Source organism: Prionailurus viverrinus, chromosome A1 (genome assembly GCF_022837055.1).
Source record: "Prionailurus viverrinus isolate Anna chromosome A1, UM_Priviv_1.0, whole genome shotgun sequence".
Classification (NCBI taxonomy): domain Eukaryota; kingdom Metazoa; phylum Chordata; class Mammalia; order Carnivora; family Felidae; genus Prionailurus; species Prionailurus viverrinus.
In genome coordinates this window covers 69,377,490-69,396,890 of record NC_062561.1, presented here as the reverse complement: position 1 = coordinate 69,396,890, position 19,401 = coordinate 69,377,490, and the positions used below count along the sequence as shown (strand labels likewise).

General features: G+C 40.3%; 1 protein-coding gene across 4 annotated transcripts in view; it reads right to left on the bottom strand.

The window, feature by feature from the left end:
• Positions 1 to 7,371: 7,371 nt before the first annotated feature.
• MBNL2 (muscleblind like splicing regulator 2) overlaps positions 7,372 to 19,401 on the bottom strand; it is a 159,280-nt gene continuing 147,250 nt past the window's right edge. For all 4 annotated transcript variants that reach the window (XM_047871674.1, XM_047871667.1, XM_047871691.1 and 1 more), the window contains one exon: positions 7,372 to 10,160. In XM_047871674.1, the coding sequence (XP_047727630.1) occupies positions 10,146 to 10,160 (15 nt within the window). In that variant the 3' untranslated portion in view covers positions 7,372 to 10,145. The remainder of the gene's footprint in view (positions 10,161 to 19,401) is intronic.

Below are 19,401 nucleotides of genomic sequence, written 5' to 3'. Positions count from 1 at the left end.
GGCTCTGGCTTCTGCCCACTCTCTGGCAGGACAGGTCCAGCCTTGCTTTTGGTCTCCTGGGCCACGTGGAGATGCCAGTTCACTGGAGTTTGGGCACGTGCCACCAGGCAAAGGGTAGATTTGGTGCTAGCTCACAGGAAAGTCGTCCCTTTTTTTTTTGCCTTTCAGCATTTCTTACTTTCTTGATAGCTCCATAGTGCAAAGAGATGTTTTTAATATTTTATTCCTCTGTCTTTGTTATTTTCCACCAGGGACTCATTCATTGTATTTATTCTGTTGTGCCCCCAGAAATGCAAGTCTCTGGAAGCTTCATTACTGTGGGATATAAAATAAGAGGAGCTGTCCACTGAGCTCAGCCAGTGTCCGATGACCGGCCACGCTGGTTTACCTCATTCCGCTGGGAGGCAACCACGCTCTCCCAGTCAGTTTGCCAGGAGCCCCAGGGAGAGGCTGTCTTGCTGGAGAAATGCTACACATAGAGAGAGGCTCCTTTCACTTGGCTGACTTTTTCAAGTTTGATTTGGTTTTCAAAGCTAACTAGTGCTTTTAGGTTCCAGGCGCACCTCTAGGAGTTTTGTGTATATTAACTCACCTGCTTCTCATTGTCCCCTTATGTGCTCGATACTCCTGTTATCAGCTCCTTTTCACGGAATGAGGAGTTCACACCCTCACTGAGGGTCACACAGACGGAAAGTGGAGAGCCAGGATTTGAACACAGCCTGCTGGGCTACCAACGCCACGCTCTTAACCACAGTGCTATGCTGCCTTTTAATGTCACAGGATGGAGTGTGGTTAGTGTTAGTCCCGACCAATGCTCAGCAAAGGGCTACCACACTGACCCAGTTTCCTATCTCCCGCCATGGCTCCTGTGAGTAGAATATATGAAAGTTATAGTCCCCATGTTTTTAGCTAGTCAGGCACTAAATATATCAACTGATCTCTGTAAAGATATTTGCCAGAGCAAACCCACCAAATATGTGGTTTTTATTTGAAACGTGTTGATGACTCTTGGAGGAGTTGGGATAATCTCAATATTGATTATGTGTATATGCTTTCTTAATTACTCCTTGCTGTCTCAATGGAGATTTTCATCATCAATAGTGCATATCAACTATTAATTCCCAAGTGTGACCCACTTCAACTTGCAAATGCTATGAATGATATAGAAGAATCGCTTCCATTAGCTTTGAAATGGCTTTGATGTGTTGAGCAGGCCACATTCTGGAGTTGTATGTTCTTTACGTTCTATAGCTGAATCTGGCTCTAGGATTGTAGTTGTCAAATGCAAACTTAGTGCGCTTTGTTTTAACCTTATATGAAGATGCTTGGCTTTCATAAGAACCAATTGGATCATTTTTCTGGTTTCTTTTCAAACAAGAATTGACATATAAAAGGAATATAAAAGATTAAGAGTAAAAATTTGGACCAAGTTAAACCTGACTTTCACTGGTGTCTTTTTAATATAAAAGCTGTATTTCCCCTTACAGTATGTGAAACTTTATCGTGTTTTGGAATGCATACTAGAAAATACTTCAGTTTTGACTTCTTTCTTATCATTCTCCTTTTTTTCTATGATTAATTTGGTACTCTCTCAGGCAAGACACTTTTATAAGCAAATAATTTGTCAAAAATAATCAAATCGTGACTTTAGATGTATTTCTGGCCTCAGTTTAAAAGGAAATCAAATGCTTGCATAATGGAACTAATCAATGGTAGATTTGTTTCGGTATCAAAGTTTGGGTTCCCTGAGAAGCAGACTCTGATGTGGAGAGTCCAACCCCATGTGGAGGGGAAGGGAGCAGGATTGAGCAGAGGAAGAAGCTGGGCTGTGAGACAGTCTCAACAAAGGCCTCAGCCCGCCCCATGGGCAGCAGGGGGTGAGCCTTCACTGCTGACTCAGTTGGGCAAAGTTGGGCCTGTGAACTCCATCAATCAACTGGACAAAGGCCATGCTGGGGAAGGGGGCAGATATTGGCCAAGGCAGCTCTCGTTAGTTTGTGAAATTCCAGTTGGTCAATGATTCTGCCATGTCCAGAGGGAGAAGACAAACATTTCTGGCAAAGGAGCAGGGATTCAGGAGGCAGAAAGCTTCCAGAACTGGGAGAGAACACATTTCTGTTGTACGTGGCTCTCTGTGGTGTTTGTTTTGTTAGCCCTGGGAAACTAATCCAGTGTGCTGCATCCTTCCTCTGCTGCTCACAGGTTTATTTTTCCTCTTCCGCCACACGGGAAGCTTCTTGAGGGTAGGGATGGGACTTTGCTTATGTTCACATCCCTTGAACAGCCTAACAGTGCTTAGTCAGGGCTCAGTGAGCATTTGTTGAATGGAAGTAATTGTAGGCTTCCACAGAAGTAATGCGGTTCATTATTTGTTATTATAAATTCTCTATAATTTGCCTGTCAGCTCTTGACATTAATTGTCATCGACAAAATAGCAGAGGTGCCTCTTAGTTGCCAAGAGTTGTTTGGATAGGGCGAGGAAATAAATATTTACAGGGAAACACAAGAGCCTATTTTAATATTATTTTAAGAACAGTCACTAACATTCACTGAAGAGTCCGCTACGTGACAGGCTCTGTTCTGCGGTCAGTGTATATTCTTTTATTTAATCCTTACAATGTCCTGGTGAGGTAGACCCTATTGTCAGCCCCAGTGTACTGATGAAAAACACTGAAGCTTAGAGGATGTAAGGAAGCAGAGTTAAGAGTCCACCTTGGGCAACATGACTGGAAACTTTGCTCTTAACCTAAGAGTCTTAACTTCGACTCTTAGGAAGCACAGAGCCTGATCTTCCCTTTGTGCAGAACTGAAACATCCTCAACTTTGTGTTTATGGATGACAAGTGTTTAATTTGTTCTCCATATAAATGTGTGTGTGTGTGTGTGTGTGTGTGTGAGAGAGAGAGAGAGAGAGAGAGAGAGAGAGAGAGTTGAATGTATATCTAATCTGTAGCGTGTTTGTTCTTTCTGTATATATCCTATCAGTTTGCTCAGACATCTTTAGAGCCTGGGAAGCAGGTCTCCTAAGCTGTCGTGCTGATGTACTTCTCTCCCTGTCTAAAACGACAGGTTTTCTAGTTAAGTGAGTGGGTCTCCAGCTCTGCACTGCCAAGTTGACCAGAAGCCGCAGCTCAGCAGGGGAGAGCCCCTCGCAATTAGAGCACGTCGCTCCTGTCTTGCCCGAGAACTTCTGTGGGGGAACGTTTTGTTTGAAGGAAGGCTTCTCTAGCAAAGGAAGAGTTAGACTTCCCTAATTTAGATCATCTTAGTTTATACATGAGGCCTGGTAAATAAACTTCTTCCTCTGTTTATATAAACCAAAGTCCTGGGAAAACCCTAGTAAAGTTACCAGAGAGAGGAACACCACCAAAACCTAACTCCTCAGACTGTCTGGACTCAGGTTGGATTTTAGGGCTATGTGACCTCTGTGTCACCTTTGTCCAGAAATTCGTTCTTTCCAGGGGCTGCCCCATCATGATTTAATGACGTGTCTTTATTGAGAAAATGAGCAATGGCTTTCATTATTTTTGATTTCAAGAGAACGGTATGGAAGCTTGATGAGAAAAGGGGGGTGGGTAGTGGGGAATAACACTGGAGAGGTGGTACAATGTAACATTCCTCCCAGGAGCCTCTGTTCCTAACATCGCCTTTTTTATGTTTATTTATTTTTGAGAGAGAGAGAGACAGAGCATGAGCGGGGGAGGGGCAGAGAGAAAGGGAGACACAGAAGCCCAAGCAGGCTCCAGGCTCCAGGCTCCAGGCTCCAAGCTGTCAGCACAGAGCCCAACATGGGGCTGGAACTCACGAACCATGAGATCATGACCTGAGCCGAAGTTGGATGCTTAATCGACTGAGCCACCCAGGCACCTCTGTTCTTTTCTTTATTTATGTCTCTTAAAACAAAAAGGGGAAGAACGAAAAAAAAGAAAACCCCATAACCTTCTATGCTTTTGCTGTTGTTTTTTAAAAAATTTTTTAAACATTTATTTATTATTGAGAGAGAGAGAGAGACAGAGTGTGAGCAGGGGAGGGGCAGAGAGAGAGGGAGACACAGAATCAGAAGCAGGCTCCAGACTCTGAGCTGTCAGCACAGAGCCCAACGTGGGGCTCGAACCCACGGACCACGAGATCATGACCTGAGCCAAAGTCGGATGCTCAACCGACTGATCCACCCAGGCGCCCCACCTCTGGTCCTAATCAAGAAAACGAGGCTCCATCCCAAATCTACAATAGTACTGTGCAGCCATCGCTTCAAACTATTTCATAAATCATATTCTTGTGACAGGAAAGAAAACTAGTTTATATAACCTAGTAAAGGGTTCTTATTATAGTTTTACCTTAAGCCTGGACGGAGGCTTTAGTCTGATTCTTTTATGAAATTTTGACCAGAAGGGTGCTCCAAATAAACCTCATGTCAACCTGACCGTGGAGTATATAATAGCTCCTTCCTAATGCTAAGGAGTGTGTAAAGCATATGTGAACAAGGCAGAGTTACTGCCTGGTTATACCTTATTTCATGAAAACGGTTAGATGGGTTTTCACCAAATGTGGAGGAGATACCTGAATGGTTTGATTAAAATACAGGCCCAGTAGCACATGTGACATTTACACTGGGGGAGGGGGTGGATAGCGGGGCACCTCAAAGGGGGGGGGGCAGTTACTTTTCAAAATAGCTGAATGAGAGGGAGACACCGAGGCCACATGCCATTGAAATGACCCAAGCCGAAGTTTTCGGCCGAGCTGTAGATCTAGTCAAACTGCGGACAGACGCCAAAAAGCAGTGTTGATCCAGAGTGAAGCTACTCTCACAGCAGAATCTTCTGTACACCTTGAGTAGGAATCTTTGTAAGTAGTCGGAATTTACATATCAGTTATTAGTAGTTCCGTTCAATGACATGGGGTGGGCTTGTTAGAAACCTATATAGACTGCTTAGCTTAGGACTTAGCACATAAATGCGTCCCTAGTGAACGTTCTCAATTCCACCCATTCTCCATTCCTGCCACCCACCTCCTCCACCAGGAGCATGTAGGGAAGCTTTAATCATGTTCCGTTTTGTATAAATCGTACTTAGTCATAGTGACTCAGTCATTTCTGTGGAGACAGACTGGTCCAACAACAATAATAGCCTAATATGGCAGACACACTAGGATGTTTTGGGGGAAGAAGAAGCAAGCTAGTGTCTTTATTCCCACAAATATTAGAATATTGAACTACATTTTGGTTTGCCCGGCTGCCCCTAAAGTGTTGAAAGTGCTGTGAAAGAACTTGAATTAATAACAAAAGAGCCGGGGCACCTGGGTGGCTCAGTCGGTTGAGTGTCCGACTTTGGCTCAGGTCATGAGCTCTTGGCTTGTTCGAGCCCCGCATCGGGCTCTGTGCTGACAGCTCAGATCCTGGAGCCTGCTTCGGATTCTGTCTTCTTATCTCTCTGCCCCTCTGCCGCTCACACTTTGTCTCTCCCTCAAGAATAAATAAACATTAAAAAAAAAAGACTTAAAAAAAATAAGAGAGTATATTTTTGTGTTTGAAGCATTATTTTTCATTTGACCCCACCCCAAACTGAAATGATGCTTTTTCTATTGGCAGATAAGTATAGAATAACAGATATTTTTATATTGAAATATTTTCTATGCGGAGGAGATGAACTAGCCTTGCTCTCTCCCATTTAAGTTTCACTTTTGATTTTGATGCGGTACCATAAAAAGTCAGTCTACTGATGGAAATGACACTTTATAAACCCAGGTGTGAAAATTTTAAGTGCAATTTGTCTTAGATCTTTCCTTTAAAATAACAACTTGTTCTCTAAAGTCGATACCTCGAACTTAACTATTAACCGAGAATGTTTTCTTGTAATGCGTGACTGATATGATAGCAGCTTTTTTCTGCATTACAGTGAAAACATTGCTCGTCCAGACAGGTAGCCAGTTTTTCCAACATCCACAAAGGTGTGAAAGTATTTTTTACCCATGGAAATCCCGATGGCACAGTTTAAAAATACAGGTGACTTTATTTTGCATCTGCCTGATGTGCTGCTGATTGTTTCCTACTCTTCCCTGTGAGGGCTTTCGTAACCACTCAGAGGGCTGAAGCTTCAAACCTGCTGTGGAGCAAACGTTCTTGTCTTCCCCCCGTTCCTGCCCTGGCACACAGAGGAGGTGATTTCTGCCAAACTCAGCGTGACAAGGACCGTTTAAACCCCACAGCTAACACCCCCCTCCTTGAGAAATACTGTGGGCCCCAAAGGGCTGAGGAAGGAGAAATGGGAGAAGGTACCCACCACCTCTTGGGGGAACTCTCTTTGTTGAACACCTGCCCTCAGGTGTCATGCTAAGTTTCTGTCCTCTCCTTAGCCCACCTGGCCAGGATGTCCATATGGAACAGGACTCACCATTGTGCCTCTGCAGCCACGGGGCTGAGCCTGTTGTCCAGTCAGGCTCTCACCAGAAGCCTGTCTTGTGGATTAATGGGCACTTCCTTGTCTTAATGAAACTAATATTTTGTTCCCATTTGGTGGCTGCGGTTCTCTTCATTATCAGGCAGAATCCTGAAGAAGAGGGCTGAGTGGTGGGATTTATTGTTTATTATTTTTTAATTTGTTTAAATATGAAATTTATTGTCAAATTTGTTTCCACACAACACCCAGTGCTCCTCCCAACAGGTGCCCTCCTCAATGCCCATCATCCACCCTCCCCACTCTCCCACCCCCCATCAGCCCTCAGTTTGTTCTCAGTTTTAAAGAGTCTTTTATGGTTTGGCTCCCTCCCTCTCTCACTTTTTTCCCCCTTCCCCTCCCCCATGGTCTTCTGTTAAGTTTCTCAGGATCCACATAGGAGTGAAAACATACGGTATCTGTCTTTCTCTGTATGACTTATTTCACTTAGCATCACACTCTCCAGTTCCATCCACGTTGCTACAAAAGGCCAGATTTCATTCTTTCTCATTGGCAAGTAGTATTCCATTGTGTATATAAACCACAACTTCTTTATCCATTCGTCAGTTCATGGACAGTTAGGCTCTTTCCATAATTTGGCTATTGTTGAAAGTGCTGCTCTAAACATTGGGGTACAGGTGCCTGTACGCATCAGCACTCCTGTATCCCTTGGGTAAAATAAACAATAAACAGCACTGCTGGGAATTTACTGTTTATTTTAGTTTCAAGGAATACTAAAAGAACTTCCAAAGTGATCCCTTTAAATTGCTTTCCTTACGGTTAAAAAACCAAAGTTAAAAGCAAAACCTGTCAGTCTCCCATCTGAAGACCAGAGCTTGCTCTTCTTTGAAGTCCCCAAATGTTTTCTGTGCGATTGTGGAGACTGTTTTGTTTGGCTAATTACCAGTCTGTCTCCACACAAAAAGGAACAAGACTAGAAATGCTTTTAAATGCTTCTTTTATTTCATTGGTTGTACATTGGGTGAGTGAACTGAATATTACAACCAAAACATAGAGTTGATACAAATTAGACTCCTGTTTACACTGTAAGGTAATGAATGAGGGAATTCTTTAAGTGGTACAGAAAGATTTAGTAGAAATGTTACCAGTGGTATGGCTGAAAGAATATTTCGGTGAAGTGCTGTTATATCCTGAAAACCAAGAGTGAAATGTAGTTCCCATACAAGTGGTGAGTTCGTCTCTTAACTACAGTATTTGTTGAGTTGCTATCTTCGTGTCTTGGACATTGGTGATTTTATTTTTGTAATTAAACAAAGCATTTAAGATTTATTCATCATAGTCAGACTTCTGAATATAAACAAACTTTTGGCAAATAATATTTATACAGAAAAATAGTTTTAGATCCTCTCAAATCCCGGAATTATTCTATAAAATTACATTATAAATAAATAAAAAGCAAAATCTGTTGTACATATATTTGTACATCTATGCATTTGCCTTGCCTCCTCCTTATTGTAAATGGCATATTTATGACTCTTTGCATATTATAATCACAATTCTGGAAAATGGATATCATAGTAAAAATACAGTCTTCTATATTCATTTGGGGATACAGGTGATGTTTTTGATGCTGCATTATTAAAGGGCTGAAAATAGCTGTGTGCTAATAATTTTAAAAATCAAAATCATGAAACAAAAGAAAGAAAGACAATGTTACAACAATTAGTCTACAAAAATATTTCAGTGATTCCTGTAATTGACCTTTTAGTAACGCATACTATGTTTTCAATGAGTTTAAGTGAAATAACAAAGAAAAAAAAAGAAAAGAAAAATGGAACAAGTTTGAATGTTTCAGGCAAGTTGTAGCATAACTACATTGTTATAGTTGAGAAAATTACAAATATCGATAATACATAAAGATGAAACTACCAAAGAAATACAAGTTAGATACGATACTTTCCCACAAATTAAAACAAATGCAACGATACAAGCACTATGTAAGATTACACTTAGAATGTGATTTTCTTTTGATGGGGTTATCAAATCTACAATAGAAAGAGAGTCATTAGACTTTGACCAACGTTAAGTAAAATGGTGGATTTCTTTTTGCTCAAACGAAAATGATATGGTTGGTGCATCCAGTTCTCAGAACAGGCAGTGATGCCAAAATTTAAAATATTTTACATTCAATCTCAAAAGTCAAAATACTTCAATCACTAATATGTTCACAAAGAAAATGGATGTTTTAAACAATTACACATAATATTCATTTATAACAGCTGTTTTGTTTTTTAAACAATAATTTAAAAACTATGTAGGTACTGTATAGGCTATGTGCAACATATAAAATGTGAAATATGAAATATTTGGTACGATAGTGCTTAAAATAAACTTTAAAACAAACTTTCTGAACAAAATTTAATTGTATCGCTATTACCTTGAAGATCAACCAAGTATTTAAAAAAGTAAACAACATTAAAATATGTTTCATCCATATATAGTATATATATGTATGTGTATATATAATATGTATGTACTTGTATTAAAGTTTTTTATACTTTTGAGACATAAAATATGCTTTAAGGTGAAAGAATTAAAAGAACTATTTTTTTTCCATGCTGTAGTCAGTTACAACCCTTTAATCCAACTTTTGAAATGCAAAACAGTAATGGATTTTTTAAAAAGTGAAGCTATCTACTTTTTGTTTACATAGTAATTTAGATTAAAGTCACAGTCAAATTTTCAGTGACTAAACTCAAACTTACTTAAATTAGAATATTATACAGATCTCCTCACCTACAGCTTCGTTGTTTGACTAGGTGTTTAGTTTAGAAGTTATTCTGTAACAGGCAACTGGATGGTGAGTTTGAAAAACTAATCCCTCCGATTAGACTGTTGGCATGGGCCTCTCATTCTGGTCAAGCTGGATGAAGTCTGGCAAAATCTAGGCACTTCTACAAAGTCTCTCTTATAAAACAACTTTAAAAATATACTTGTAAAATAATACCTTCAAGACTTTGTTTGGTGGGGTATGAAGCTCATACCGTGCAAAGTTTCTTTTTTCAATCTAGTTAATGTTATTCTAGAATCACATGATTCAATGCGGCATCTCCAGGCAAACCAAACAACCACACTTTGATGTGTCCCCCGTACTTGTGCTTGAACTTCCATTCAAATTTTAGACCTGCGGGACAGGCGTCCGTTTTACTTCACTTCCCACCTTTGCTGCAGCATTCATGTTGTGAAGAAGCGAAACATACTCTTTGATCCAGCGGGTAAATGAAATGACAGTAATTGGCGTTAGAACCTGCCCTCGGAATAGATTTTTTTTTTTTTTTAACTAATGCTAATCGCTTATTGCTAACTTGAAAGTATTCTCAATCGAAATGAGTACATTGGTTGGACTTTCTGCATCAGCTATAGTTATGGAGATAAGACAATATTCCTAGGACAGAAACTATGTTTAGAAACCCTTGAAAAGTAAACTTTATTCTTTATGTCTTTAAACGTCACAGCTGGTCTCAGGTAGTTAACTATCTTAGGTTGGAATATACTAAGCATACCATATTTAATACTCATATATGATATAGCAGCACTAGCTTCTTACAGTTGTGGTCTGTCCAGAAGAACTAAATCTTTATTTAGCATGCAGTTTGTGGCAATTCTATTGAGGAGGAAACAGGATAGTATGTACAGTAACAATGTTTAGTTATTCTCAATGCGGATTCTTGGCATTCCATTCCGTTTCTGCTGATTATTTCAGAATTATCTGTTAAAGAAAAAGACAAGCATGCTTTAGACATCCTGCTGGGAGGGAACATAATGAGTTTCAGTTTTTTACTCTTTGAAAATAGGAATTTTCTTCAATTTCTCATTTTGATATATTGTGATCTTTTGATGCAATCGTCATCTTCAACACTCCCCACCCTCCATGCTGAAAATTTTTATACTCAGGCGCTGATGCTATGTGGCCGCTGTAAACAGCAGTGAGGCAAATGCACAGAATTTTATTTTCTGTAAAACTCTGATAGTGGATATGTGGGCATGCAGTGTGTTTAGACCCCGATCTCCTTTTTAGTCTTTGCCTCATATCTCTTTCTTGTATGTTCACATATTCATTCAATTAGTATTTGCTAAGGTGATCAGGGAGTCTAATCAGAGAATTCATTTGTATATGAAAAGTTGTGGGAAAAGTTTAAATATAAATATTTTTAAATGTATAACAAATTAAGTATTATCTATTATTTACGCGCATGTAAAATTCAGAGGTGTTTTCCCATCCAAAGTAATTTTGTTCCCAAGATATAATAACCAGTAGAGAATGTACGAACGTCCCAAATGAAAGAGAAAAAGGGACAATGTTCTAATAAAGCAGTTAAAGCATTCTTAATAAATCCAAAAGCACAGATAAAGCTAAACTATCAGATGCAAATCTTGGTCCCAGGAGTCTGATTTCCAAGCTCATTTCCAACTTCATACCTTTGCAAAAGACAGGGAGTTTGCCTTGGGTGACCCAGTCCTCTAAAGGTCAAGCATTTAAAAAGCCAAGCTTTTAACACGTTCTAACAAAAGTATTTATTCTTTGTGCAATACTTCAACCAAACTTTGTGCAATGGATGAAATATTTATTTATCAAAGTGGTAAGAGTGTTTAGGAAAAAGCCAGTAAAAATTCTGTATGGCCAAGCTAATATTCCTGCACACTGGGATGCAACTCCCAATTAAAGCCTTATTTCTACAAGCATAATTTCTTATCCTATTATGTTAGAATTCACACGTGGATATTTTTTCCTTTTAAGTGGGTGCTCCTGCAGTTTACATAAAACAGTTTTAGTATATGCGCAAATAGTACAAACTCAAATTAATTCCTCCCATGAAATAAACCATATCCTTTAATTTATTGGAACATACAGATGTGTATGGAATTGATAAAAATAGAGGAAGAACTCATTTATATTAAATATTTATACTAAATATAAACTCAAAACTTCTCAGATACGTTCATTCTTTGTTTTTTTTTTTTTTAAGTTCCTAGAAATTTAAAATTAACTGGGAAAAATAGCATTCCTTGTCTTGTATACTTATATACTGATGTCCTGGCACACTGATACACAAATAAAAATGAGATGTAATGATTTTATATGTAAATATTATCACAGTATCCTTGAAGAGCCCGTTGCAAGTTGCTAATACCAAATTCAGCTGGTCGTATTGTAACTTCACTTTTGGATTTAGAGACTTGACTATTAAATAGAAATTATTCTATTTAATCCCTCAGCTTCAGTGCTGTCTATAAGGCTTCCAAATAAGAATGTGCCCCAGGACATCAAATCATGTCCTTTTTCTCTTTATTCTTTTACTTCAGCAAGTCTCCCTAAAATATTTATGGGACAAAATTTTGCAATTTCTTAAACTGATACATAAATAATACATATTTTAGAATATATTTACATTCTTGCTTACTAAGTGACACTATATTGCCACATAGAGTGATATTCTGAACTGCCTGGAAAGGAAGGTATCCTACAGAAAGCCTAGCAAAGGGGAAATTTGTGTGACAGAAATTAGTCGCAGCAACGCTTTGGACTTACATTTGACAAAGAGACATGTACAACCACTCGGGTTTAAAGGAATTGCAAATTAACCTTGAAGTTAACTGAGAGAGTTAACTGGACTCACCCAGCTTGCCTGGACCCTCCGCCTCAGTTTACACAGGATTCGTTATATGGATAAAGACATAAACAAGAATGGCCGATGCTACTATCTGTCAGCTGTTACTGCCACCTGGCCTCTACACCGGGAAACTCTGGCCATGTCTTTGGCTAACTTGTGGACTATGGTATGTGGTATAAAAAAATGAATAACTCTCCTGGCAGCCATGAGCTTCAAGAAGTCCAAGAGATTTGATTTTAAAAGAAAGCTTTGAGTGTTTCATTTTTTTGGATGGTAGCATTTTTCTTGAAAATGTAATTTGATTATTACTTTTTCTCCCCCCTGAGAAATACAGCTTGCTGGTACAATCTGAATTAAGTGTACTCTGGGGTGAAATACAGTCTGGAGATGCAGACAGGAGTCCAGATGAGGAACAGTTACCAACTGAGTGCCTCTGATACAGCTACCGCCCATTTGACTGCTGCTTCTGATGGTATAGGATGTGGGACACGACAGGCCATGGGGCCCACGGAGGGGACAGAACAAGTTCCAGCTGGAGGGAGACCCCTGGAGGGAAGAGAAGAGCCAAGTGTGTGTGTGGGGGGGGGGGGGGGGGAGGGAGTATAGAGGGTAGGGTGTAGGGAAGCCATTTGGAAGTAAAGAGGGCTCTTCTGTCTAGTTTGAAATCTGGTTTTTCTTTAGTCAGATTATATTTTTAATTCACAGCAAAGAAACATAATTTTAAAATAAAGACAAACAGGTACATTTTGTATGCTTCCCTGCTGCCTCTTCTCAGAGATTTTCTTTCTTACTAATTCTATATGGACATATAAAATTTGTTCTACACATAAAGATTTCTTCAATCTCCATTGTAATTTTAATGGCCAGCAGGATCAAAACCTTCCGTGGGTGTCTGAATATTTCAATTTAGGTACAAAATGTGCATTCTTAAAAGAACAGATTTATACGTGGCCCTGAAACATGGGCTATGAATCGGATTTTGACAAGTCCTAATCCTCAGCCTGTCCATTTTAAAGAGCAGTTAATTAAATCACAGTCCACCAAAGTGACCTCGATAGACTGGCTGTCAGTGGCACCCTTCTTGTCCTGCACTTGCCCAAACTGAGACTGATCTCCAAAGTTCCTTCCTCAACCTCCTGTGTTTTCTTGGAAGGGGCAATCGAACATTCCCCTGGCCCCTGGGTCTGCCAGAATATATATATATATATATATATATATATATATATATATATATATACACACACACACATATATGTCAGAGAGCTGGCTACCACACTGGATTCCCCAGAAATCTCCTCTCTGAAACATCATTGTTGTTTTGGTGTAATTTGAATAGATGCCTCCTTGATTTTCTGGGAGGCTCTGAGCGATTTTTACCAGAGCCCTAAGAGCTAGGTCAGTATTGCCAGTCGTATTTTGCAGACACACAGGAAAAGCAGCACAAACGGTTTTAACCGGCTTGCACGACGTACAAAGTGCTTGTGCAAACCAGCATGAGTTAGAGTTGTTGGCTCATTCTGTCTGCTGGCACGGGAGTCCCCTCCAGGTATAGTGACAGTCTGTGATGACCGGGGAAAACAGTGATTCCAAAGGACATGTCTATACCTCTCATGGGGCCGGTGGAGATCAGTGCTCAGAAGAAGCCCTGTGGGAGCCTGGGAACCAGGGAAAGGCGGGGCCGTGGGCTAGAGTCTAGAGCAAACAGCATGGAGCCCTGTGTTGGAGGCAGCAGTGACTGTCCGCAGGAGCCATGTGGGGAGAAATTGCTGAGGGACCCTGGGGCTGCTTGGTCCTTGCCGGGGGGTGGGGGGTGGGGCAACCACATCCTACCCAGGGCTCCTCCCGGTGGCTGCTGCACATGTGTCTGCTCACAGCAGTGGAAGCCCCTCCTCCCAGTCACAGGTCCACTGCTTCAGCCTCAGGGGACCCCAGTATGGTATGTGATGGGAAAGAAATCAAATACACTGAACAGGATGTACTTCTGTTCATCTCTCTGATAGACCAGTCTCTCAAATTTAAGTCTTTTCTCATAGAAGGAGAACCATGATGAAGAAAGGTCTAAAATAAGATTTTAGCCAATCTTGTATGGTAAATCAATATTTTGAACTTTTAAAAGTATTATTTTTAATTCCTTTTTCCACTAAAGGAGAACCCACAAAAATGAGACTAGCTGATGTCCACAATATTGGGCAATTTAAAACATTTTAAAACTATTTTTAAAATAAAGACCCACTCGATCTCAAATTATGAGGTCAGGGATAACTCTTTGGTGGACCCTCTAGTTGTAACAAGAGTATCGGTGATGCAAAAAATATTACTTGGCTGCAGTGGAGTCTACTTTTTAATTAGCATTTCCTTCAGGTGGTCAGATTTGAGAATCTGATGATTCTGCTTAATCCATATCCTTAAATTATTCCCATATGAACCCAGTATACAATTAGTCTAATACATATTTGCTGAAGACAAAGCATGAATGGCCCCAAAGAATATCAAATGGGTTGTTTTCCCCTCAAATGTGTTATGAGCAGCCATTTAATAATCTCTGCATCCTCCGGGAAGTGCGTATACAATTTGCTTCATAGTGCAACAGCAGTCAAATTTATTAAAAAGAAGACAGGGTCCCTGCATATTAAGCTGACTGACTGAGGGGCCCAGGCAGGAAATGCACATGAGTGAGTGGGTCAGGTAGGGAGTGTGGCAGATGGGAGGGCCCGTGCCTGGAAGGAATGGCGGAGCAGCTAGTCAGCTCCAGCCAATGGCTACCTGCAGAAACCTGGGCTCCACATTGCTTGGCCTTTCTGTTTTCCAAAAGAGGATGGGAATTCAGCAACTACTTGACATTATAGAAAACAACTCTGTGGGTCAAATATATCTTTGGGCTGAATGCTGGTTTGTGCCTTATTTACTGGGAGGAGAGATCCATTAAGCCTGGATTGCTAGCTTCCTGAGCCAGGTAACAGTCAATGCTGTAGGCAACACTGGGGAGTTAATCCTGCAACTTGCAGACATTTGACTTTCACCCAAAGGAATAGGGTACTTGACCAACAGGCACCCTCTAAGAAAAAAATACTGTCCCTCCCTTTACTGATTCACCAGATAGGAAATATCCACATTGCCTTCTCTCTTCCAAGATGATGTTAGATTTTGGCTGAGCCAACCATATGCTCTTACCCTTGGTGGACACTTGAAAAACAGCTGGCCAGAGTAAGAAATGCACTTGGTTGAAAGCAAAATAGTCCATGCAGAGGCTGAAACACTGAACTTGAGTGCATCGGCATCATCCACTCAACCGCTGAACTAACTAGCCCTGGTTAGCTAGTTAGCCAAAGAAGAGAGATCAGCATAGGATTTCTCTAGGCCTCAGAGGCACCAACTACTAACACTTTCTGAGTTTTCTGCCTCGTGGTGGATAGCCAGGAACTGAACATATGAATACCCTAGGTTATGGTGAGCTTCCAGATGACTTCCAGAAATATTCATACTTGTTATATAAATGTGTTCATGACAAAGATTCACGGGATGCCAGATGAATTATCTTTCAAAATGTTAGCTCAATATTAAAGTCAGTAAGGACTCTTACTGCTTGGCTTAATTGATATGAAAAACATTTCAATGAAAAGACCAACTGTTCCTACGGATCCAAACCACAAAATAATTAGAAGAGAAGAACAATGTTTTACTTAAATCTTCCTGTGAATAGCCATCCAACAGTGTCTTTGGAGTGTTGAGTTTGATGATGTAGATAAAATATGCCTCATACTATGTTTGTATGGTTTTGCTGAAATCTGAAGGAATCTCAGTGGATCTGAATACTAGCATGGGATCTCTAATGCACATTTCTGAGCAAGGCTGTTGCATTAACCGGGTCCACAGCAAAGTTTTTAAGAATGAGGCCATGTTTCATTCATCTTTATATCTCTAGTGTCTAGGGAGGCACGTATTAACTGTTGGGTGCACGGAGCGCATAAAAAGTATTTACTGAGGACACGATCCCACAAAGCTGCCATCAGTAGCATACCAACAGACCACTCACAAGTGCGATATAGTAATGGGGGCAGGAAAAGAACCCTTTGTGCAACATATATCTCTGCAGTCTTTCAGGGAAATTCAGGATTAGGGAATATTCGAGAAAAATAAACCATTCCCCTACTGCCTGTTATATATCGATAAGGGAAAAATATTCCAGGCTGGGGAAGAATCACTCACAAAGACGGAAACAAGGCGGATAAAAAAAAGAGCCACTTGAAGAAAACTTCTAGACTTGGTTGATTCCTTAGACAATCTGTTTCATGGTTACAAGGCCCTGTTTCCTTGGAAGGTAATTTTTAAAAGGATGTTTCGCTATCTTTTTAAACAGAACTTATTATTAATTAAAAAATTGAAAACCGAATGGCATTTCCTACAACTATGGCCAAGCTAGGGAAGCTTGCTTGTTGCTCACCAGGCTAATATTTTTTTTCTTTATTTACAGGGTTTTTTTTTTTCTTTCTATTCTGTCGTGCATGTTTCTCTTCACTACTATCTACTGGCATCCCTCCCTCCTTCAGTCTGTCTACTGTTTAATATTCTCTCCGTCTTTTCTCTAGTACTTCTCATGTCAGTCACAACTGTCTGAAATTCCCTAATTTTGTCTGAGAGGCCAAACTTGTGAAGTATTTTGGTTGAGGTGAAATGTACAAAGGCAGAGGCCCATGGGTCCATTTTTGGCTGCAAACTCATTCCATACTTAATCACAGAATGGATTACTAAAGTCAAAAGCAAATGTCTTTGGTCTCAGTGACCATAACCTTATCAGAGCAGTTCTAATGATACGGGTTAATAAATGAACATTTGTAAGCACTCTGGCCTATTTCAAGACTATTTGTAAACTTGAACCACACAGACAATTCAAAGATAATTAGTGGTATATGAAAACACACTTTGGAAAATAGTCCCAGTCATCATTTGGGGGAATAGTATTCTGAGAGAAGGCAACATCTTGTGCCACATTTGACTTGATTTCAAAATGGGCTTGCATGTATGTAGGAAGGCTAGGCACACGTGCGGGTTGCGGAAGAAAGTTCTCAAATATGGCAATGAGTTTCACACTCAAAAAGAACAACCCAAGGCAGCCGGAATGCCCACAGTATTTAGCAGACCGTAAAGAGTAGTTTAGTCAGATGATTGTTTTGTCCTCTGTTCTTCACAGAAAGTTTACATTCAAAGTTCTAATTCCTTTGTTTTCAATGACATATCATTTTGCTGAGGACTCATTTCTAAAATTTTCTATCCTATAGTTGAACAGAAAGATTCTTCAGATATACTTTCTAATACATAAAAATTAATCATTTAAAAATACTAATAATTGAGGTTTTGCATGAAAGTCAATAACCCTGGTCTCACTGAAGATTACTGACCAGGGTCCACACTGACAATTTGTATTATCTGGATTTATCTGGATAAAATACATACATGGAAGTTCTTGATTTGAGTAAGACTGCACTTCTCACATGATTCCATGTCACATGTGGAAAAATCTAGATTCTTGTAAGTATGGGGTGAGGCTCTGCTCATGATCCCCTTATCTATCCCACACCTAGCCTCAACCAATCCAAGTCCCTTGAGGGGATTCTGAGGATCATTTCTGTTGGTTTTACAGTAAGACAGGAATCTAGCCCTCATGTCGCCTAAAAATCCATAGATCATCCAAGGATGACTCTTTCTCCTGTAGGATGTAAATGAGAAAGAAGGAAAAGGCCTATGAGAGACTTTCGTTCCTCATGCTTCCTGTAATGCTACAGAAGTGTTCAGGGGTGTCGGGTGCTCGTTCTGGAAGAGAGGAGCTGTAGCACCATGTTTGCTCTGCAAATGCCAGAGGAAGTCAAGACAAAACGAAAACGAAACCAGACCCTAGACTGGAGGGGCCACACGACAGCCAGGAAAAAAAAAGAAGTGGGTGGATTAGGCCGTGGCAACCAAGGAAAATGGGAAGGAGGGTGGATGCGTGCATCTGGTGGTCAGGTAGGGACAAGTCCCAGGTTTTCTCTTCCTATTCATGCCTGACACTTCTGTCTTCCACACCGTGCATTGCATCCCTACCCTACCGACCTTCCCCAGCAAACATCCTAGTCAAGGAATTCACCGTGGGTGATGGTTCCTCTACTCCCAGCGGATAGAGAAAGTGAAGGACTTTTCTATCACACAGCTGTCTGGGGCTTTGAGTTAGGCATATGCTTTTGGCATCTCTCTTGAGTCTCAAAGATACAGAAACGTCCATGCACATGGTATTTGGCCTGTCCCATGCTGTTAGTACAGTATTATCCTTGAGCAATGTCATGAGCTAAGTAAACTATGATAGGCCAACCTGGAGACCTTACCATCAAGTTCCTCGCTGTCTCTATGGGAAAATTATTTGAGTTTCAAACCAAGTGACAAAGGGAATTTTGAACAAACACTTTTAAAATTAAGGACTTTTTATATATGAAAGAAGGCTAAATTCCTCTACTATATCAGACACAGTATACAAGATTTGTACCACACTATTTGAGAAAATATTCTGGGGTGCCTGGGTGGCTCAGTTGGTTAAGCTTCCAACTCTTGATTTCGGCTCAGCTCATGATCTCACAGTTCGTGGGTTTGAGCCCCACGTCAGGCTCTGCCCTGACAGTGCAGAGCCTGCTTGGTATTCTCTCTCTCTCTCTCTCTCTCTCTCTCCCTCCCTCTCTCTCTCTCTGCCCCTCCCCCACTTGCACATGTGCGTGCTCTCTCTCTCTCAAAATAAATGAACTTAAAAAAATATTCTAAAACATTATAGGAAAAAATTAGAAAATATTTTTCTAAATATGACATTTCATATTTAGAATATTTTCAGTGAGATGTATAGCAAGTGAGGCTACCGGGGATGAAATAGGCTGCCCACCTCGGAGGCTATTTCACGGAAGGTGACCCCTGGACATGAAGGTGGAATCCAAGAAAACTTCTTTTATGCCTTTAAAAATCAGTTTATGCAGCAATGGAAAAGAGATTTCCAGAGCAGTCATTTATACCTGCTCTTTTCAATATGGGGTTTTGCTTCCAGTAATAAATTGAAGATTTGGGCCAAGAAAAAAATCACAGAAACAAGATCCTGTTGGATTCCACATAAAGTCCTCAATCCTGCTCAATACCCTGCTTTTATATCCACCTCCATTATGTTGGACTTAGAATCCTGAGCACATTTTGGCTGTGGTGTTCATTTTAACAGTGGAGCAGAATGTATAATCCAGCCTGCTAAGAACTGGCTCTTAGGACACTTAAAGGCGGAAAAGTAACCAAATGCTAAGATTCGGTAAAAAGAATGGAAAGATTAATGTTGCACGC